Below are 20,535 nucleotides of genomic sequence, written 5' to 3'. Positions count from 1 at the left end.
CTAAAAATCTGTTTCTTTCTTTCTTCCTTCCTTCCTGTTTTTTTTTTTTTTTTTTTTTTTTTGAGACAAAGTCTCACTCTATCACCCAGGCTGGAGTGCAGTGGCGTGATCTCAGCTCACTGCAACCTCCATCTCCCGGATTCAAGCAATTCTCCTGCCTCAGCCCCCTGGGAAGCTGGGACTACAGGCGCACGCCACCACGCCCGGCTAATTTTTGTATTTAGAGTAGTGATGGGGTTTCACCATGTTGGCCAGGCTGATCTTGAACTCCTGACCTCAAATGATCCACCCACCTTGGCCTCCCAAAGTGCTGGGATTACAGGTGTGAGCCAGCGCACCCAGCTGAAAACCTTTGTGTTTCTTTACCTCCTTAAATACTCACATGGTTTACTATGGCATGCATATTCCCACGGCTGGCTGTATTCCCTCATAAATATCTTTTTTCTTTAGAGAGTCTCTCTCCGTTTGTTATTTAGGTTGACACCCCAAATGAGGAACATTCTATTAGAAAAAAGGAATACTATATTATTCAAAAATGTAAATTGTCATAAAAGACAAAGACTATGCAAACGTTCCAAATTAAAGGAGGCTATGGAAACATGACTAAATTCAATATGGACCACGGGCTGGATCCCGCACTGGGGGAGGGGAAAGGGAAATTGCTATGAAAAACACTATTTCATCCATTAACATGAATGGAATATAAGCAATATATTAGACAAAAGTATGGTATCAGCCAGTTGCTGTAGCTCATGCCTGTAATTCCACCATTTTAGGAGGCTGAGGCAGGAGGATTCCTTGATCCTAGGAGTTCAAGACCAGCCTGGACAACATAATGAGACCCTGTCTCGACCAAAAAAAAAAAAAAATTAAATTAGCCAGACGAGGTGGCTTGTGCCTGTGGTCCCAGCTATTCAGAAGGCTGAGGTAGGAGGATGGATTGAGCCCAGGAAGTCAAGGGTACAGTGAGCCTTGTTCAAGGCACTGCACTCCAGCCTGGGCAACAGAGTGAGGCCCTGTCTCAAAAACAAAGAAACAAACAAAAAAGTATGGCATCATGTTAAATTTACTGATGTTGATAACTATGTCCCTATTCTTAAGAAATATACACTGAAATATTTAGGAGTCAAAGACCATGATGAATATAACTTACCTTCAAATGGGAGTAAGAGAAAGAGGGAGAAACAAGAAGGGAGAGAAGAGAGAGAGAAAAGAGAGAGAGGGAGGAAGGGAGATAATAATAATAATAAATATAATAAAATACATATAATAAAACTAATGGAGTAAAATGTGAATAAGTGTATCTGAGTAAACAATATATGGATATTCTTTGTACTATTTTTGCAACTTTAAATTTGAATTTAAAAAAATGTTCCAGAAGGGTTACCATGTATCCATTTCTCATTCTTTCTTTGAAACTAAGAAAAGGACATGCCAATTAAAACCATGTAAATACTACAACTAACTCATCACTGACTCAGCTGCATCATCCCCTGGTTAGCGTCAATGAGCCGGGTGACAGGAAAGTGAGAGAGCCCTGTCCTGGAAGGAGACACACGCCGTACAGCGGAGGAAGCACCTGTCCTCTGAGCCCCTCCAGCTCTCCACTATGCGTGCCAGGCAGTGAGGGGCAGGAAACGGGGGACAGCAGGACATTCCACAGCCCCTGAGTCCCCTGGCCTCTGGCAGCCTCCCTGCCAGTATTTGATTCCCCAGGGCCTGCCCAAGGGTAACTGTAAATAGTTTTCCACTTCAGTCTAGAGAAAGACAAAAGAAAAATGATTCTGAAACTCAGGGATGTCCTGGATAGAATCCAGGGCAAAATATAGTCGTAAAAATCCTTGAAAATAAGGATATGGTCAATGTTTACGGGCCCGCTGAAAACAATGGGGCAGTGAAGAGCAAATACTCCTGCCCAAAACAGCCTCCCAAGCATGCCAGAACCAGGGGCTGGCAAACCAGCTTGCTAAAACCAGAGGCCAAGCCCATGCCTTTTCCCAACTTCTAACACAGAGCAAAAAGCTCTGCCTTTATAAAGGTCTATGTGCTATGCATATTCACTGCAGCACTACTCACAATAGTAAAAACAGAGAATCAACCTAAATGCTCATCAATGATAGACTGGATAAAGAAAATGTGGTACATATACACCCTGGAATACTATGCAGTCATAAAAAAGAATGAGATCATGTCCTTTGCAGGAACATGGATGGAGCTGGAGGCCATTATCCTTAGCAAACTAACCCAGGAACAGAAAACCAAATACCAAATGTTCTCACTTATAAGTGGGAGCTAAATGATGAGAACACGGTAGGCATACAGAGGAGGATGCACACTGGGACCCTTCAGAGGGTGGAGGGTGGGAGGAGGGAGAAGATCAGGAAAAATAACTAATGGGTACTGGGCTTAATACCTGGCTGATAAAATAATCTGTACAACAAATTCCCATGCACAAGTTTGCCTATATAACAAACCTGCACCTGTACCCTGAACTTAAAAATTCAAAACAAACAAATAAAGGTCTGTGTGTACACATGCACCTCCGGGTAAATGCCTATTGCCATGTGAATGTGCAACTGACAGGTGACAAGCAGAGAGAAAAAAGTTTTATACAGATAGAACAGAGTGAGGGTTAGTATTCCTAATAATACTACAAATATATGTAATTATTATGAATTAAAAAGAAAAAGACAAGCAACCCAAAATACAATGATTGGCAATCACAAAATAAGAAATAGAAAGGGGCAATCAGCACAGAAAAGATGCTCAGCTTTACAAACGGCCAAGGAAACACAAATTACAGATACTTTTTTTGGTCCCTCATACTAGCAAACATAAATTGGCAGGCACTTTATTGCATTGTTGCTGAACATTAATTGGGACATCATTTTTGAAAAGCAATTTGGCAGAATCTACAAAAATGTTGTTTGCTCATACCCTTTGATCTAGTAATCCCACTTCCAACGACCTATCCTAAAGAAAAAAATAGCATAAGAACATAAAAATATTTGGATAAAGATGTTCACTGGATAAGCATTCGAGAGCAAGACATTGGAAAGAAACTAAATATCAGTCAATGAGAGTACGGTGGGGTAAACTACGGTGCACACATACCACGGAATACCACGTAACAATTTAAAAATGTGACGGACTGACCTGGGAAAGAATCAATGATGAAGTGATAAAAAGCAAAGTGCAGACCAATACATATAGCATAATTCCATTTTTGTATAAGTAAACAAGCATGCATGTATATAAACAGATGTCTGTAGATCACTTAGGAAAAGTCCAGAAAGATATGCACCAGGCTGGGTGTGGTGGCTCACGCCTGTAATCCCAACACTTTGGGAGGCCGAGGCAGGCGGATCACCGGAGGTCAGGAGTTCAAGACCAGCCTGGCCAACATGGTGAAACCCTGTCTCTACTACAAATACAAAAATCAGCTGGGCATGGTGGCGGGCACCTGTAATCCCAGCTACTCCGGAAGCTGAGGCAGGAGAATCACTTGAACCCAGGAGGCGGAGGTTGCAGTGAGCTGAAATCATGCCATTGCACTCCAACCTGGGCAACGAGAGCAAAACTCTGTCTCAAAAAAAGAAAGAAAGATATGCACCAAATCGTTAACCATGGGCATCTCTGGAGAAAAGAGAAGAAATGCATGGGTAGAAGGTGGGAGAACTTGTACTTTTTCTTTTAGAACTTTTTAAGAATGAAATGCACTTTTATACTTATAAAAATTACTTAGATTTTTTAAATATTTTTGTGGAATTTTTTAGTTGTTTTAAATTTAAAAAAAAAAATACATGTGCACATATTATGCAATGTTAGTGCACACTCAGGTACTGCCGGGTGTCCAAATGGGCCACGCACATAGTGTTCACATGTTTGTGGCGTTTATGTATGGATTCTGCATCTGTATGGATTCTGCTCCCAACAGCCCCCATATATTGCACCTTCAGTATTCCAAGCACTGAGCAGGCATTTGACACACATGCATTATATTATTTAAATTTTACAGCAACCTTGCAACATAGGAACTGCTTTTGCCATTGTCCTGATGAGGAAACAGTTTCAGAGAGGTCCAGGTCAAAGACAGGATAGGACTCTGCTGACAGTGGGGTCCTGAGCAAAGCCCCTGACCCTCATTCTCATTCCACCACCCCTGCCCTGCAAGCTCTTATGGGCAGCCTGAGAATCAGAATGCCTGCTCCTCCCAGTACAGAGTCCCTCAATCCCATCAGCACGCTCCAGGTGTGGGTGACAGGCCCCGACTGACCAGGCCCCCTCCCTGGGTGCCTCTGTCATCTCCCACGCATGGCTACCCTAAAGAACTAAAAGCATGTTCAGCCCCTTCCTGGAAACCTCCACATTCCCTCAACAAATGAAGCTCATTGTCATAGGAGGCATCAGACTGCCCTCACCTCTGGCCCGATGGCACCAAGGCCAGGCTCAGAGTTGGCCCTATGTCAGGAAGACACACCATTCCTAAAATATCTTCTCATAATCTGTTGCAGTGGCTGGACACCTACCATGAACACTTCCCTTCTTTCTAAGCAGAGTCTGAGCTATAAAGCAGCATCCCCCAGTTCCTGAAACAGAGTGAAACATGAAGCCATAGGCTGCCACCTATGCATTCATATGATTTGGTGCTTTTTCAACCCATAGCTGGCTGAGAGCAGCCTTTGGTGGGAAAGGGCTGGGTCAGTGGGACTTGGAGCAGTGGGGGCAGCAGAAGGAAGCACGGGGCGACAAGGGCAAGGCAGCAATGCAGAACTAACATTTAGGGAGCCCCCCATGGTGGCAGGTCCCTTGATTTGATACTCCCTAAGAACGGAAGAAAGCAAGGCTCGGGGCGTGTAGTGACCTGCCCAAGGCCACAGAGTGTTGCAACTAGACCCTGGCTCTTCTCAAAGTCCACGCTTATTCCACTGGACCAGATCATCCAGCTCAATGTGGGGATGGGAGGAGGAGCAGCTGAAGGAGGAAGGAGGAGAAGGAGCATTGGAGCTCAGGAAGGTTCTCAGGTTGTCTCCTGGTTCCTCTCCAGTTGCAGGCACCATGACTGACGCTCAGACCATGGGGGAGGGTGAAGGCAGGAAGGCATCTGAGTGCAGGTGAGAGGCCCCACAGTGCCCACTTTACAGAGTCACCCGGTCCCTAAAAGGTACAGAGTAGATCACACTATTCCAAAGAAGATGCCACTGTGAACACCTAAAAGAGAGCTTCTTTAAAGGCAGTCGTGTGCCTCCTGACTAGACCTCCTGCTATACCTCTTGATTAAAGCAGGGAGGCTGGGGGCATGGTCAGGCTGGAGGGTAGAGTGACCAGGAAAAGCACAGGGAGCCCACTGAAGCCTGTATCTCAGAGAAACGATGATTAATGCCTTAATATACGGTGTCACCTGTGGTATTTGAGACCTCCTCATTTAACAGGGTGTTTTGTATGTTTCCTTGTTGCATCTGGGCCCCCTGTCTTGGGGTCCGGTTAGGCCTGGGGTTAGTGAGTCACTGCAGGCAAAGCAGCATCATTTTGACCCTGGTGCTTTGCCAGGTGGATGTTTTGACCCCATGGAGGTTTTTGCTTCCATGTTAAATTTACCAAACATTTAAATATGAAAAACACCTACAGTTATCAATTTTCACTGAGAAGGCATTTTTCCAGAACAAATTAAATATAACCAGTTTAATGTGTTGATACATTTTGCATACAGAGTGATTAAAGTGCTTTCTTTTTATCTTTTACCATCTTTATTTTCATTTTACCAAAATTCTTTTCATTGAAGACAATTAATCCCTGTTTAAATTTCCCAACACAGATTTGGCTCACAGATTTTTAAATTATTTTTTGGTTGACATCAAGTTTTATCAAATATTGCTCCCTGCCATTTTGAGTTTTCTTTTGTGGAATTATTTCTACTAAGTCCAATTTCCCAGGTCAGTGTTTGCAGTTACCAACAGGATTCTTCCGCCTGTTTTTCAGTTCTTTAACAATTTTACCATATGCAGTTTCAGCCATTATTACTTGATGGTGATTATTTTGCCAATAATCACATACATAAACAATTACAAGAATGACCATTTCTATCTATTTCTTAGTGAATCCATGGAAAAATCGAGAGCAATTCCTTTCAGAAGTGCCAGCATCAGACCAAGCACAGTGGCTCACACCTGTAATCCCAGCACTTTGGGAGGCCGAGGCAGGTGGATCACCTGAGGTCAGGAGTTCAAGACCAGACTGACCAACATGGTGAAACCCCATCTCCACTAAAAATACAAAAATTAGCCAGGCGAGATGGCGGGCACCTGTAATCCCAGCTACTTGGGAGGCTGAAACAGGAGAATCGCTAGAACCTGGGAGGCGGAGGTTGCAGTGAGCTGAAATCATGCCGCTGCATTCCATCCTGGGCGACTGAGCAAGACTCTGTCTAAACAACACCAACCAAAAAACACCAGCGTCTCTCTAACACAATGAGTTCTCTACCCTGCGTGCACACTGCCCCCTCTGCCATGGAAACCATCCCTGGTGGTTTCCAAAAGTGCTGACTCCTGCAGCCCACTCCAGAGGTTTCTGTTTAATCAGTTTAGTGCAGAGCTCAGACACTTATTTTTTTTTAAGCTCCCAGGTCATTTCTAGATGTAGCTGGGGTAGAAACACTGTTCTAAAAATCTAAAGCTGCTCTGTCCAACACAGCAGCCACTAGCCACATGTAGTTAATTAAATCTAAGCCATTAAAATTAAATACAGTTTAAGATTCAATTTCTCAATCACACTAGTCAACACAGAGACATTTCCATCATCTCAGAAAGTTCTAGTGGGCAGCGCTGGTCTAGAGTCCAGATCAGTGGCTCTCAGCTCAGGCTGCACAATGAAAACACCAGCACCTGGAGAGTGGGTGATGCTGCACAGACCCTGCCCCAAACCAATTAAATCAGAACCTCGGCCGGGGCCCAGGCATGGGTGTATGTAAAAGCTGCCCAGGTGAATCTATTGTGCGGCCTGAATTGGGAATCTCTGGGCTGAACATCCCGGGGACCAAAACACCTGGTCAGGGACCTGGATCATCTCCCCTTAAGCTTCTCTCTGAGAAGCCCCAAGTAAACAGGAACTTGTCCAGTGCAGCCTGGAACAGGACCCGCCCGCTAGGTTTGCCCGAGTGTCTTCCATCCTAAGGAGTGGAGCTTCCTTTATATGCATTGGAAACCTGATTTTAGCCAGATAAAGATCCATCCCTGAAGTTGGCTCAGGGGTCCTCGGGCTTAGGGCTGCCCCTCTCATGGGTTAGTGGGATGCTGAGCAGCCCAGAGACAGTTCCCAGATGGAGATTTCCTTCCCGAGGCATGAAAGGATTCCCCAGATCCCACTCTGGGCCAGCAGACCAGTCTGGTTTAACGAGGTCACCCCTAAACTGCCAGTGATCATCAGGAAAAAACCAGAAATGCCAAACGCCCCGGGAGCCATAGGAAAGAGAGGACAGTGGCAGTGAGGATGGTGAGGATCGAGGAAGGGCAAGAGAAGGAGGAGAGAAAGAATAAAAGGAGGGGTACAGGAAGGAAAAGAAGCAAAGCAGGAGATGCAGAGACAGAGCTGCGAGTGAGAGGCTGTAAAGAATGAGGGAGGCTTGAGGGGAAATCTAGAAACAGAGAGAGCCAGAGGGTGGAGGTGGGGAAGAGGGAGGAGAGGCAAGGTGGAGGGGGACTGAGAGGGTTAATGGACACAGAGGGCTGTGATCCCCTCAGTTGGAAGAGGTCGAGGGAGGACAGCAGATGAGCTCACAGAAGACACGCCCAGGACTCCCACAAACAAAAGGGGTGGCTGCATGATGACTCCGGGGACCCTCACTGGAACCCACCAACTGGAGAGGCCCGAGGACAGTTGCAAGGCACAGCCACCTAACCCTTGAGTCCCTCTTTGCTTCCTGACCCAATCGGCAGGACTGGAGGGCAACGAGGAGTTCTTCAATCTAAACTGCTCATTAAAGGGCTGGGAGCAGTGGCTCACACCTGTCATCCCAGCACTCTGGGAGGCTGGGAGGTTGCAGTGAGCCAAGATCACACCACTGCACTCCAGCCTGGGTGACAGAGCAAGACTTCATCTCAAAAATAAATAAATAAATAAATAAAATGCTCATAGAACTGGGTTCCCTGAAGGTTTTTCCTTTTCTTTCAAAATTTAAACTGTCTTGTCACTCCCTGGTATGGTTTTCCTTTTACACTTTTAGAATTTGTATTGCTGCTTGTCTTTGGTTGTTTTCTCACATCCATGTGCAGGGTGGAAGTACTTCGCCATCTGGTCATGGGGTGGGGGTGACAGAATTACCTTGCAGGTACCTTTGCTCCCTCCCCTGAGGCACTGCCCCTGCCTGCAAACAGCTGAGGAGGCCACACATCCCATGTTTTCCTGGCACAAAGCCAGTGATCTCAGCTCACTGCAACCTCTGCTTCCCCGGTTCAAGCGATTCTCCTGTCTCAGCCTCCCGAGTAGCTGGGATTACAGGTGCCCACCACCACGCCCGGCTAATTTTTGTATTTTGAGTAGTGATGGGGTTTCACCATGTTGGCCAGGCTGGTCTCGAACTCCTGACCTCATGTAATCTGCTGCCTTTGGCCTCCCAAAGTGCTGGGATTACAGGTGTGAGCCACCGTGTCTAGCCATGAAGTCAAGATTCTATCATTTCCTCCCATGACAGTGTTGCTTGGGCATATTCTGAGAGTCCTCAAGTATTTATGAAGGTATGTGCACATTTCAATCTAGTTTAAGGCAAGTTTTAATTGCTAGAAATCTGAAACTGAGATAAATGTTTGGAAAAATCAAAAATTACACTTAAATGCTATAAGAAAGGTGTTTCTGGTAAATTGGTGATGCTGGTGAATCGGCTGCCCTGCAAACTGATCTTTGAGGACCTGATTTCTGGCACACGGCCCTGCAGTGAATTGCTTATGTAGGGCACTTCTTTTTAGGGAGCTAGCTGCCCCCAGGAACTAGAGGGCACCCACAGGGGCCAGTGGGAGGACCCCAAGGTTCAAAGCTTCCCGTTCCCCATATGACCTCTGCTCCACAGAGCCAGAACAGCCTGCGTGTGTCCCTCACCTACTGTCACTCTGAGGGCTAGACTGGTCCTTGAATTGATCAAAAATATGTTCACAGCTCTCATGTTGCCTTTGTGGTCTTAGAAATCTCCCTACAGACAGCTGATTTTTTTAAACATTGAACTTCCAGAGATAGAGTAGAATCTAGAGGCTGGGAAGGGTAGCAGGGAGAGGGGGGTGAAGCAAGGTGGTTAATGGATACAAAAACACAGTTAGACAGAATGAATGAGATCTAGTATTTCCCTAGCACAATAGGGTGACTACAGTCAACAATAATCTATTGTATATTTTTAAACAACTAAAAGAGTAGAACTGGAATGTTGCCAACACAAGAAATGATAAATGTTTGTGGTGATGGATACTCCAATTACTCGGACTTGATCGTTATACATTATGCCTGTGTCAAAACACTACGTGTACCCCATAGATACGTACAACTATTATCTACTCATAATAATTAAAAAAAAATTTTTTAAGGAAATCTCTAGCCAGGCACGGTGGCTCACACCTGTAATCTCAGCACTTTGAGAGGTTGAGGCAGGTGGATCACCTGAGGTCAGGAGTTCAAGACCACCCTGACCAACATGGTGGAACCCTGTCTCTACTAAAAACACAAAAATTAGCCAGGTGTGGTGGTGGGCACCTGTAATCCCAGCTACAGGGAGGCTGAGGCAGGAGAATCACTTGAACCTGGGAGGCGGAGGTTGCAGTGAGCAGAGATTATGCCACTGCACTCCAGCCTAGGTGACAGAGCAAGACTCTGTCTCAAAAAAAAAAAAGGGGGGGAGGGGAATCTCCCCACAGAGACTAAAAATGCTGGATAAGATCATGAAAATGAAACATGTGCTTCCACTACATGGCCTGCAGTAACCAGACTGTCCTGCCTTTGCCCCTCTAAACTCTGTCAACGCCAGCATTGTCAGGGGAACTGAACTCTCCAGAAGGGACCAACACCACCCTGGGGCTTCCAGGAGCCTCTGAGAGGCACATGGGGCTCAGTGATTATGAGCATGTCCCAAAAACCTGCCCTCCAATCACAGCTCTGCCATCACTAGCCTTCAAGAAAGTTGCCCAATCTCTCAGAGGCTCAGTTTCCCCATCTATAAAGGTGACAGTTACAATAGTCGTATCTAACTGATGGGTAAAGGTCTTGTATATAAGACAGCATGAGGCCAGACACTCAGCTGTGTGGCAGTTGTGTGACTTTGCTGCTATTCTCCTCAGCCTGGCATTGGAGACCCCCATCTCAATTCTTCCCCACCGCCCACTTCTCACAGGGCTGCACCTGTAAGGCCTGAGCCTGGCTGCCCGCCACATCCACACACTGGAATACCCTCCCCTTCTCGCCTTTTCAAAGCCTACCCCTGCCTTCAAGTGGTGGGTCTGAGTGACCCTCCTCCAGGAAGCCTTCGAGGACTGCCCACTGTCCAGGGCTACTCCCTCCCTGGTCTGCGGGTCCACCATTCATGCCTGTTAGCGGCTGCCTTGCCTTCCACAGTGTCTATGTTGGGAAGGTAGCCAAACTGATTCCAATCCCTGTCCCCCGTGCAGGTGGAGATGGCTGAGGCCAACAGCTGGAAGAGATGGGCTCAAGATGCCCTGGCCCACAGGCCTGGGCCCCACACCTTGCAGCCGCACTTTTGGGGGCCCAGTGAAAGTGCCCCACCCTCCCCACACTGTGCACCCATGGCCAGCAGCCACAGAGAGAAGGTGGCAATTCGGGTTTTTTTCCGAGTTTTTAACATTTCAAATTTTCCAGGTGTTTTGCAGCTGGAGACCCTGATTGCCCTTCCCTAGGTTCCTGAATTCTCCTCCTCCCCAACCCCTCCTGCCCCACCCCGGGGCAACACAGCCAGGCTTCCAGGCCTCAGATGCCGCTGACCTAGTTCCCAAACAAAGGCTCCCCTGTGAGCAGGTCACAAAACAGCAAGCCCATCCCTGACGCTCGGGCCTAGAGCTCTGTAAATGACACTTGAAGCATGAACCCACTCCTGCTGGCATCTAATGCAGATGCCTCCTCTCATGCCCAGCAGGGACAACTGGACTCACACCCTGAGGCTCGAGGCTCATCACGTGCAATTTCATGTGCTGTGTCTCCCAGTCCACCCACAGCCCCAGTCCAAGGCCCACCCATCTGCAGGTTGGGTTGAACCTGTCCACCCCCCCACCTCCGTTTACAAGGCCCAGGAGCTCAATGGCAAGAGAAGGGATTCATCGCCTGCCTAGGGGGAGCCGGCTTTTGCCACCACAAGTTTGCTCCTGCTATTCCCCCCACCAGGAAACCCACCCACTAGGTACATGAAAAACTCAGCAGAAACCCTGACACAGGGAGGCGCCCAGGCCGGGCTACCCATTATTACTGTTCTGATTTCTAAACCACGAATCTTACCTCTAGTCCTGCCCCTTCCATGAAGCCTTCCTGGAAAGCTCCCTGCTGGCCGCAGCTTCACTTTGCCTGCCTGCCTGCCTCCTGGAGGGGGCCTCTGCCCTCACTGGCCTGGGCTGGGCCAGGAGAGAGAGCCCACCCACCTCAGGGATCCTCTGGGCTGGAGCAGCAGGCAGCGAGTCTTCCTGCTCCCTAGGGCACACACTGTCTGTGCAAATGCGTGGACACCTGATTCCAGCCCATCTTCCCTCCCCTGTAGCCTGGCAACTCAGCCGTACCCATGGCTGAGTTCCTGAAGCCACAGCCAGATTCTCCCAGCATCTATCACTGGGCCAGTCCCACGGGAGGAGGTGCTTGGTAAATGTGAATTGAAACCCCAGCTCCCTGGGGCCTGGATTCTGCAGTCTGCATCCTCCACAATCCTACCTGCACCTTCAAGCCATGGAGCACCCCGCTCTGGCCACCTTACCTGTTCCTCCCCATCGTCTCATGGTCTTTGACCACCACATGAAGCTCAGAGCCCTGGTCCAAGGGGATGCCCTTGAGGTCCCATTCAAAGCCCTGGAAGAAAAAGAGAAAAGGTGTCTTAACCTATGGGCTTCCAGGAGAAGAGACTGTGTCTGCTTCACCTTCATGCCCCCGGGGCACTGAGTAGGCATTCATGAATGATTTTAGTGGATAGGCAGATGGACCGATGGATGGATGGCTGGCTGGCTGGATGGATGGATGGATGAATGGATGGATGGATGGACAGATGGAGACCACAGCTCCAGAATTTCAGAGGTGACAGTAAGAGCTGAAGACAGCAGAAGAGAGAAGGAGAGAGGGCTCTCACAGGCCCCTCTCCCAACTCAGTTTCAACCCATCCCCAGGAAGCCAAACCAGGAGTGTGGCTGGGAAAAAGCCAGGTGACCCTGAAGCATCCTCAAGGACCAAGATTATTGGGCTTGTCCAGAAGCCAGGCCCTGGGGGGCAGCACGAGTTAGTGCCATATTGGCTAGGCCCCCATGACTCTCCTCAGAGCAAAGGCTCCCCTGTGCATCTGACCCCATCCATGCAAGGCAGCAGGGCTTCCAAAGGACCACCCGGGAGCCATGTATGCAGGGAGCTGGTTGAGGAGACAGGGGCCAGCAGGAGCCAGAGGAGGACCTGCCTCATCAGGGAGGGCTGTAGGGAAAAGGTGAGCTTTGAGCAAGGAAAACGAACAGCCTGTGTGAGAGAAACAGGCAGGCAAGAGAGTCCCTGAGCACCCTTTACTTGGCTGGCCAGAGCTGGGGGAAAACAGAAACAAAAAATGTCTAGCTCCTCTCCATTTACCTAGTAGGCCAGGCCACCAACCCTCCTCCCAGGTTCCTAGAGCCAGAAGGATTTCACTGGCAGGCTGGACCACCAGCCCCTCCCCACCTCAAGGACGCTGCTGAGAAGGCACTTCCTCCACAAGCCCCCTAACTTGTCCCTGCAGACACAACTACAGCAGAGAGAGAGAAAAGGAAGGAGAAAAACTCACATACCTCATTCCATACAGGGTTCACACTGTTCTTGATGACTTTGGTTCTCTTCTTCACCCCTATAAGACACAAAAGGAAGAGTGGGGAGACACATCCCGCCCTGCACCTTCCACTGAGTTAGACTCAGCTTCTGAGACCTGTGCTTCAGCTCGGTCGCCAAGGGAAATCTTACAAAACCAACAGATTCCCCGCGAACCCACCAGTCTGCAATGAATCCCCAGTGCCAGTCACACAACTTCCCCCTGTCAGCTCTGGGACCTCAGAAACATGTTTTCAAAAGAAAGCACCCAGGTCAACTCTCCTTATTGAGTTTGTTATTGTTATTTCTGACTTTTTAAATAATTTTTTTTTTTTTTTGAGACGGAGTCTGGCACTGTTGCCCAGGCTGGAGTGCAGTGGCGCGATCTGTGCTCACTGCAATCTCCGCCTCCTGGGTTCACGCCATTCTCCTGCCTCAGCCTCCCGAGTAGCTGGGACTACAGGTGCCCGCCACCACGCCCGGCTAATTTTTTGTATTTTTAGTAGAGACGAGGTTTCACTGTGTTAGCCAGGATGGTCTCAATCTCCTGACCTCATGATCCACCCACCTTGGCCTCCCAAAGGGATTGCAGGGGTGAACCACCACGCCCAGCCTAAATTTTTTAATTATAAATTTTCTGATTCTAGCTTTTTTGTTTTTTTTAGAGACAGCATGTCTCTCTGTTACCCAGGCTGGAGTGCGATGGTGAGATCATAGCTCACTGCAGCCTCAAACTCCTGGGATCAAGCTATCCTCTTACCTCAGCCTCTTGAGTAGCTGGGACCACAGGCACACACCACTAGATCCAGCTGGTGTGTGTGTGTGTGTGTGTGTGTGTGTGTGTGTGTGTGTGTAGATGGGGGCCTCACTATATTGCCCAGGCAGGTCTCGAACTCCTGGCCTCAAGGGATCCTCCCACCTTGGCCTCCCAAAGTGCTGGGATTACAAGTGTGAGCCACCACATCCAGCCTTCTAATTCTAGAAATGAACCATCTTCCTAGAAAGTATTTCATTTCTCTTTTGAACTATATCTACCTCCAGAAATTATAGGATTCCATCTATAAGAAATGTCCAGAATAAGCAAATTAATAGAGACAGAAAGCAGATTAGTTGTTTCCAGGGGCTAAGAAAAGGGAAAGGGAAGATGGAAATGGGGCGTGATTGATTAAACTGTATGGGGCTTCTTCTTGAGGTGATAAAAATGTTCTGGAATTAGATCATGATGTTGATGGTACAACATTGCAACCTAAAACCACATAAATTATATACTTTGAAATGGTTAAAATGGTGAATTTTATGATATGTTAATTTTACTTCCATTAAAACAAAATCCACTTCACCCTCCAAGGCCTTGAAGAGGTCTGTCTGAGGCAAGCTGTCCCAAGGAAGCTCTATGTGGCTGGGAGGGCCGGCTGAGGGCATGCAGAATGGCTTTGAGGTGGACAAGAAGATCTAACACTTTGATGGCTGAGAGCTCACCCACAGTGCCCCAGACGATGCACGGCAGAAGCCCTTCCTCTGGAGCGGTGGGCATGAAGGGGCGAGTGCCTGTCCCCAGTGAGGTGGGACAGGTGAGGCTTGAAAGAAAAGTGGCGAGGGAGACGCACAAGGAGACCCCCGTCCTAGGGCAGGTTCTACAGCTGTGAGCAGGGAGGTCATTTCCATAGAAGAGCCGTAGGCTGGGAGAAACAGGCAGCTGCCGCAGCCCCTGGTCCTTTACTGGGCTGGCAAGTGCATTTCTCTCTGAATGATCCACAAAACAAGGAGTTTGGACAGAGCTTCGGCCCTCTCCTCTTGAGGGCCCACTGTGTGGACTGACAGGTCAGAGCGAGGGGTTCCCCCACTAAGCCCAGTAGGTCTGCAGACATATCTTCCATGAAGACACTGACCCACAGAAAGAGTGTGGAAAGACCCAGAGAAGAAGAGAAAGCATTTAATGAAGCTTTGTTCTGCAGTGCTCTGGGGAGCACAGGAAGGGCTACCCATGTCTGACTTTTCCAGTAAGCATCAGGAACAGAAATGATGGGGCGTTCAACAGACAATTCAAGGGGTTCAGCCCGACACCGAACTTTTATTTGGGTCGGCTCTTAAAGATCACCTCATTCCACCCGACCTGTGCAAGACTCAGTGGAAAGCCTTTGGTCTCCACCCGGATGGCTCAGCTTTCAGAGAGTCCTGCCTGGACCACGAAAGCCCCTTGAGCCTCTGGCAACATCTCCCAGGAGCCCCAGTAAGCTTTAAAGTCAAGCACATCAGTGCCCATTCAGCCTGGAGCGGTGCAGCCTCCTGTGGGGTCAGCCCCACCCTGCCAGGTTCAGAGCCTGGAGAAGAGGAGGAGGGAAGCAGAGAGGGATCGAGCAGGCAGGCAAGGGGTGAGGGAGGATTTGAAGAAGAGGAGAGAGAAATAGAGAGAGAGAGTGCACACGTGAGAGGGAGCAAAAGACCATCTGCGAGAGGGAGGCAGAGAGGAGCTCAGGGAGATTCTAAGGGAGTTATCTTGTAAAGATTTGCTCGCTGTAGTGAGTGCTGCAGAGATTCCAACAAACCTCCCGCAGGGAGAGGGTGAGCTCCCAAACTCCCTCTCCCGCTTCGAATCACTGATCATGGAAAAAAATCACGAAATTTGAAATCACAGACCACTATAAAACACTTATTTCCTGTGATTCTTTGAGGCAGCAGTTCAGACTTTTTGGTCACAGGATGTCGCTGTTAAAAATTATTGAGGATGCCAAAGAGCTTCTACTTAGGTGGCCTGTATCCATGAATTTTTACGTTAGAAATTATAACTGAAGCATTTAAAAATAATTAAAAATAATTATTTGGTAGCTAATTTTAAAATCACAATAATAAGCCCAATAAATATTAACATAAGTGACACATCTATAACAACAATAACAAAAAACTGTAACTTCCCAAAAAACGAAAAGTGACACTTTTAGATTTTTGCAAATCTCTTTAATACCTCAGCATTCAAACTGCTAAGACTCCTCTTTTTGGTTGATGTCTATGAAGAAATCCAGCCCGATATGTAGTTGGAAAGGGAGGCCTATTATAATAAACTTTCAGATAATTATGAATATCCTTCTTTGATACTACATCAAAACTCAACAAGTATTAGTTCTTAACTTCTTAACTGTGAGTTGCAATGTGAAATCTGAAACCAGACCAATGAACAGTTTGTACTCTGCTACGTTAAAATTCATTGTTCTATCTTGCACTTTGACTGAATCTTTCACCCATGTATGATTCTGTAACGGCTGCACTGGTCATTTGGAAAATTTGTGTTCAATCAGTTATGTAGATCTTCCAGATGTTGACACATTTCATAATGCCCTAACAAAAAATTACACTCATTCATAATGTCACCATCAGCCTTCTGTAAGGAGGTAGGGTGATTGAGCAAGCTGCCTGCTTTACAGCTTTCCGTCTTACAGCCTGTTTTTCTCAAGCTCTGTGTAGCAGGTGGTCACCTAGTGGGCTAAAACCAGTTCCTGACAGGCCCCAGGAACTTATAGATGAACCCCAGTGAACTTTGCCCATGACCACGCTAAAGCCTGCACCCCAGGAGACCTGTAGCTTCATTACCATAACATGCGACCTGTGTGCTGACACCTGACTCACTACATCTATGCCACTGGGAACCCTCCTCTACATGCCATTATGCACCCTCTCCCCTCTCCGTTGCCCCATAAAACCCTCTTGTCACTTTCCCTCAGGGAGACACTGCTTTGTCCCGGTGCTCTGGCTTGTGACAAGTAATAAAACTCCTATTGATCAAAACCTGCATTCTCATGCAGAGTCGTTTGTTACTCCCCATGTGAACAAATCCCAGTTTTGGGGAAGTAACACTTTCAGTACTGGGAAGCTGGAAGTTACTTCTCAAAGTTTTCTAAACTCCAATTTCTGCTTGAAAGCTCAAATTTCTTTGATTGGCAGCAAGTGGTATTTCAAGCCATTTTCCTTGAAATGGCAGGCTTACTCTTTCATTTTTAAGAAAATATCTGCCCAATGCCCAGATCAAATAACTATAGTTTGTCAGTCATTCTTTAAAGTAAAAACAGTATTCTATGAAAAAAAAAATCAGCTAGTTCGGTTTGTCACTCAAGCAGTGAGTCCAGTGCTTTTCCTGGAGACAGTCATCGCTCTGTGATGGGCAGCAGAGGTGCTCTATACATACTTCCCATTCCATCACACAGAACATTCTCAACACCTGTACAGGAGGATTCAAACTGATCCTGTTACTGCTTCATCAAGGACACTCTTAAACGAAGCTGCCTTTTTATTTTTAATTGTGAGTGCATGCAATCTAAAAAACACAAGAAGCACAATTTAGTGCCAAGGCCTTTTTTTTTTTTCCTTGAGATGGAGTCTCGCTCCAGTCACCCAGTCTGGAGTGCAGTGGTGTGATCTCGGCTCACTGCAACCCCCGCCTCCCAGGTTCAAGCGATTCTCTTGCCTCAGCCTCCCAAGTAGCTGCGACTAGAAGTGCCCACCACCTAGCTTGGCTAATTTTTGTATTTTTAGTAGAGACGGGGTTTCACCATGTCGGCCAGGCTGGTCTCAAATTCCTCAGCTCGGGTGGTCTGCCCACCTCAGCCTCCCAAAGCGATGGGATTACAGGCATGAGCCACCACGCCCAGCCTGCCAAGGCCTTGATTAATGTTAAGGTGCCAGTAGCATTAGCTGCCATTGCTGTTGTACCATCAGTACAAATGTCCAAACAGTGAAAAAGGCAGTTGTTGTGAAGGAGTTTTGACCTTCTGACCTGTTCAAAGAATCTTGAGGATTCCCCCCAGGTTCCACGTACACTTTAAGAACTTCTTAGGGACTGGTGAGGTCCTCACACTTGTAATCCCCGCAGTTTGGAAGGCTGAGGTGGGAGGATCGCCTGAGGCCAGGAGTTCAAGACTAACCTGGGCAATAGAGTGGGGCCCCATCTCTATAAAAGCTTTTAAAAATTAGCCAGATGTAGTGGTGCATGTGGTGCCTGTGGTCCCAGCTACTCAAGATGCTGAGGTGGGAAGTTTGCTTGAGCCCAGGAGTTTGAGGCTGCAGTGAGCTGTGGTCATACCACTGCACTCCAGCCTGGCCAACAGAGCAAGACCCTGTCTCTAAAAAATAAAATAATCTCTTAGGAAATTCATTTAACATTTCTGCCTCAATTTCATCATAATAATACCTACTTTACAAGAGGTTGTTGTGAAAATTACCAAGATAGAATGTTGAGGTGCCTGGCACATAGCATGCTGATTACATGTGAGTTTCTTTCTCCTGCCCTTCCCTCTGTGCCCACTCTGATGGATCTAGTGAACTCCTACTGACTCTTCAGCACCCAGCACGGTTGTCTTTCCTCTGGTAAGACTCCCCTGACTCTCCCAAAAGAGGCAGCTGGTCTCTCTTTGGTGCTCCCTAACCAAGCTGTGACCACATGTGCAGCACAGCAGCATAGCAGTGTTCGTCTAGCTCTGAACCCTCAACTGGGCTGGGAGTTTCTGGCGGCAAACACCATGCCTTACGCATGTTACTAACAGTAACCCTAGTCTATAGCGAGGTGGCCAGTAATCGGGTGCTGAGCGAATGGGTCCTTTTCTTTCCATGTTGACTGCAAGTTGACTTCCTCACGAGAGGATAGAAGCGCTGTTTCCAGGGAACGCCCCAAGACTTCATTCATGGTGTGGCTGTTTGTCAGCAGAGGGAGGATGAAAGGAGGCGTCATGTAGGGGAAGGGTCCTGGCTGAGCCACTTCGAATTCTCTGTGGCCCATGTTGGTGTGGCTCCAGCAGGAGTCAGACACACCGCTTTGGAGTCACTCGACTAACAGCCACCTTAGGGAAGACCTTAGGAAGGACTCATAACCTCCAGGCCTTGCTCCTCAGCAATCAATGGATCATAACAAAAGTGTTTGCTGCATAGGGTTCTGAGGAGGCCTGAGATGCAAGCTACGTGTCCACTTCCCCTCCCCTATCACAGATCAGCTTCCTGTGACCTACAGGAGTAACATGGAAAATTCCATCTGCAGCCTCTCCTGAGCTGCACACTTGGAAACTCATTTCCTGGTGCTCCAGGCTTCCTTAAGTGAGCGATATCTGTGTGCCAAGCCCTGTGCTAAATATCTTTTAATCATTTCCACTTCCTACCTTCCCTGAAGATGAGGAGAATAAAAGCCCTCAATGAGATTTCACTAAGTCCTGGTTAGAAGGGCCAACTCTGGGACCCTCTTGGGTAACATGAAGGAAGGGGTCACTCATGGGTGCTGCAGCCCCAAAGAGGAGCAGAAGCAAATGAAACATTCACTCAGTACAATCATGTGATTTACAGACACCAAGAAAAGGGAAGGCACATTGATAATTAGGAAACAGTTAAGAAAATAGTTCCTCATCATGGATTTCGACCCGCCCTGTTCCTGATCACTAATTTTGGCCTTGAGAGATGTGGCTTTATGCATGTAATTTAGCAGAAGTTTAAGATACAGGAAAGCTCACAGCTCATGCGGGGTGAGGAAAGGGGGCCCTGCCCTCTTCCCAAACTGCTCTGAGGAACTGGGGACCAGCAGCAGGTGTAAGAATCATTATGAAACCCCGAGGTGCTAGACTGAGTGACTCAGCCAATTACAAAAAGACAAATAGTGTATGATTCCATTTATATGAAGTACCTAGAGTAGTCAAAATCGGTCGGGCACGGTGGCTCACGCTTCTAATCCCAGCACTTTGGGAGGCGGATGCGGGCGGATCACCTGAGGTCAGGAGTTCGAGACCAGCCTGACCAACGTGGAGAAACCCTGTCTCTACTAAAAATACAAAATTAGCTGGGCATGGTGGCGCATGCCTGTAATCCTAGCTACTGGGGAGGCTGAGGGAGGAGAATCGCTCAAATCTGGAAGGCAGAGGTTGTGGTGAGCCGAGATCACACCATTGCACCCCAGCCTGGGCAACAAGAGCAAAGCTCTGTCTCAAAAAATACAAAATAAATCATAGAGAAAGTAGAACTGTGATTACCAGGGACAGTGGGGGAGGGGAATAGGGAGTTAGTATTCCATGGATACAGAGTTTTGGTTGGGGAGGATGACAAGTTCTGGAGATGGTGATAACTGCACAAAGATTAATGCCACAGAACTATATACTTAAAAATGGCTAAGATGATGCGTTTCATGTTATGTGCATTTTACCACCATGTTTTTTTTAAGTCCAGGTGAGAAAGGGTGTGGACATAGATGGTGGGCCTGAGGTCTACCAGCCAGTATCAGCTTGGGGAATGGGAAGGAGGAGGAGCAGAAGAGGTCTCCCATGCTCGGATGTCCCTCCTAGAGAGGGGACAGAGAGAAGGAGAGGAGTTGCGGTGTCTCAGACTCCCAGTGAGAGAGACAGAGAGACAGCTGCATCTGCCCATGAGTCAGGCAACAGGAGTTACTCTCAGAAGCTGCAGGGGGCTTTGGATCCTACAGTAGCCTGGATGCAGACTCTTGCTTTTCCCCCAAATATTTATTGAGGGCTTACTTTGTGCAGGGCATTTCTTGACGGCCCCATTAGAATTCTCATA

At 47.7% G+C, this 20,535-nt stretch overlaps 1 protein-coding gene across 13 annotated transcripts in view; it reads right to left on the bottom strand.

Annotated features, from left to right (window-relative positions):
• The window catches only part of DYSF (dysferlin), a 231,302-nt gene that overhangs the window by 191,327 nt on the left and 19,440 nt on the right, over positions 1-20,535 (bottom strand). For all 13 annotated transcript variants that reach the window (XM_025353665.1, XM_025353669.1, XM_025353667.1 and 10 more), the window contains exons 2-3: positions 12,984-13,039; positions 11,942-12,033 (exon numbers count right to left, since the gene is read on the bottom strand). In XM_025353665.1, coding sequence (XP_025209450.1) covers positions 11,942-12,033; positions 12,984-13,039 — 148 coding nt within the window. The remainder of the gene's footprint in view (positions 1-11,941; positions 12,034-12,983; positions 13,040-20,535) is intronic.

The sequence above is a fragment of the Theropithecus gelada genome, chromosome 13, assembly GCF_003255815.1.
Source record: "Theropithecus gelada isolate Dixy chromosome 13, Tgel_1.0, whole genome shotgun sequence".
In the NCBI taxonomy this organism is placed as follows: domain Eukaryota; kingdom Metazoa; phylum Chordata; class Mammalia; order Primates; family Cercopithecidae; genus Theropithecus; species Theropithecus gelada.
Note: the sequence above shows the minus strand (reverse complement) of the source record. Positions and strands in the feature narration are given on the sequence as shown.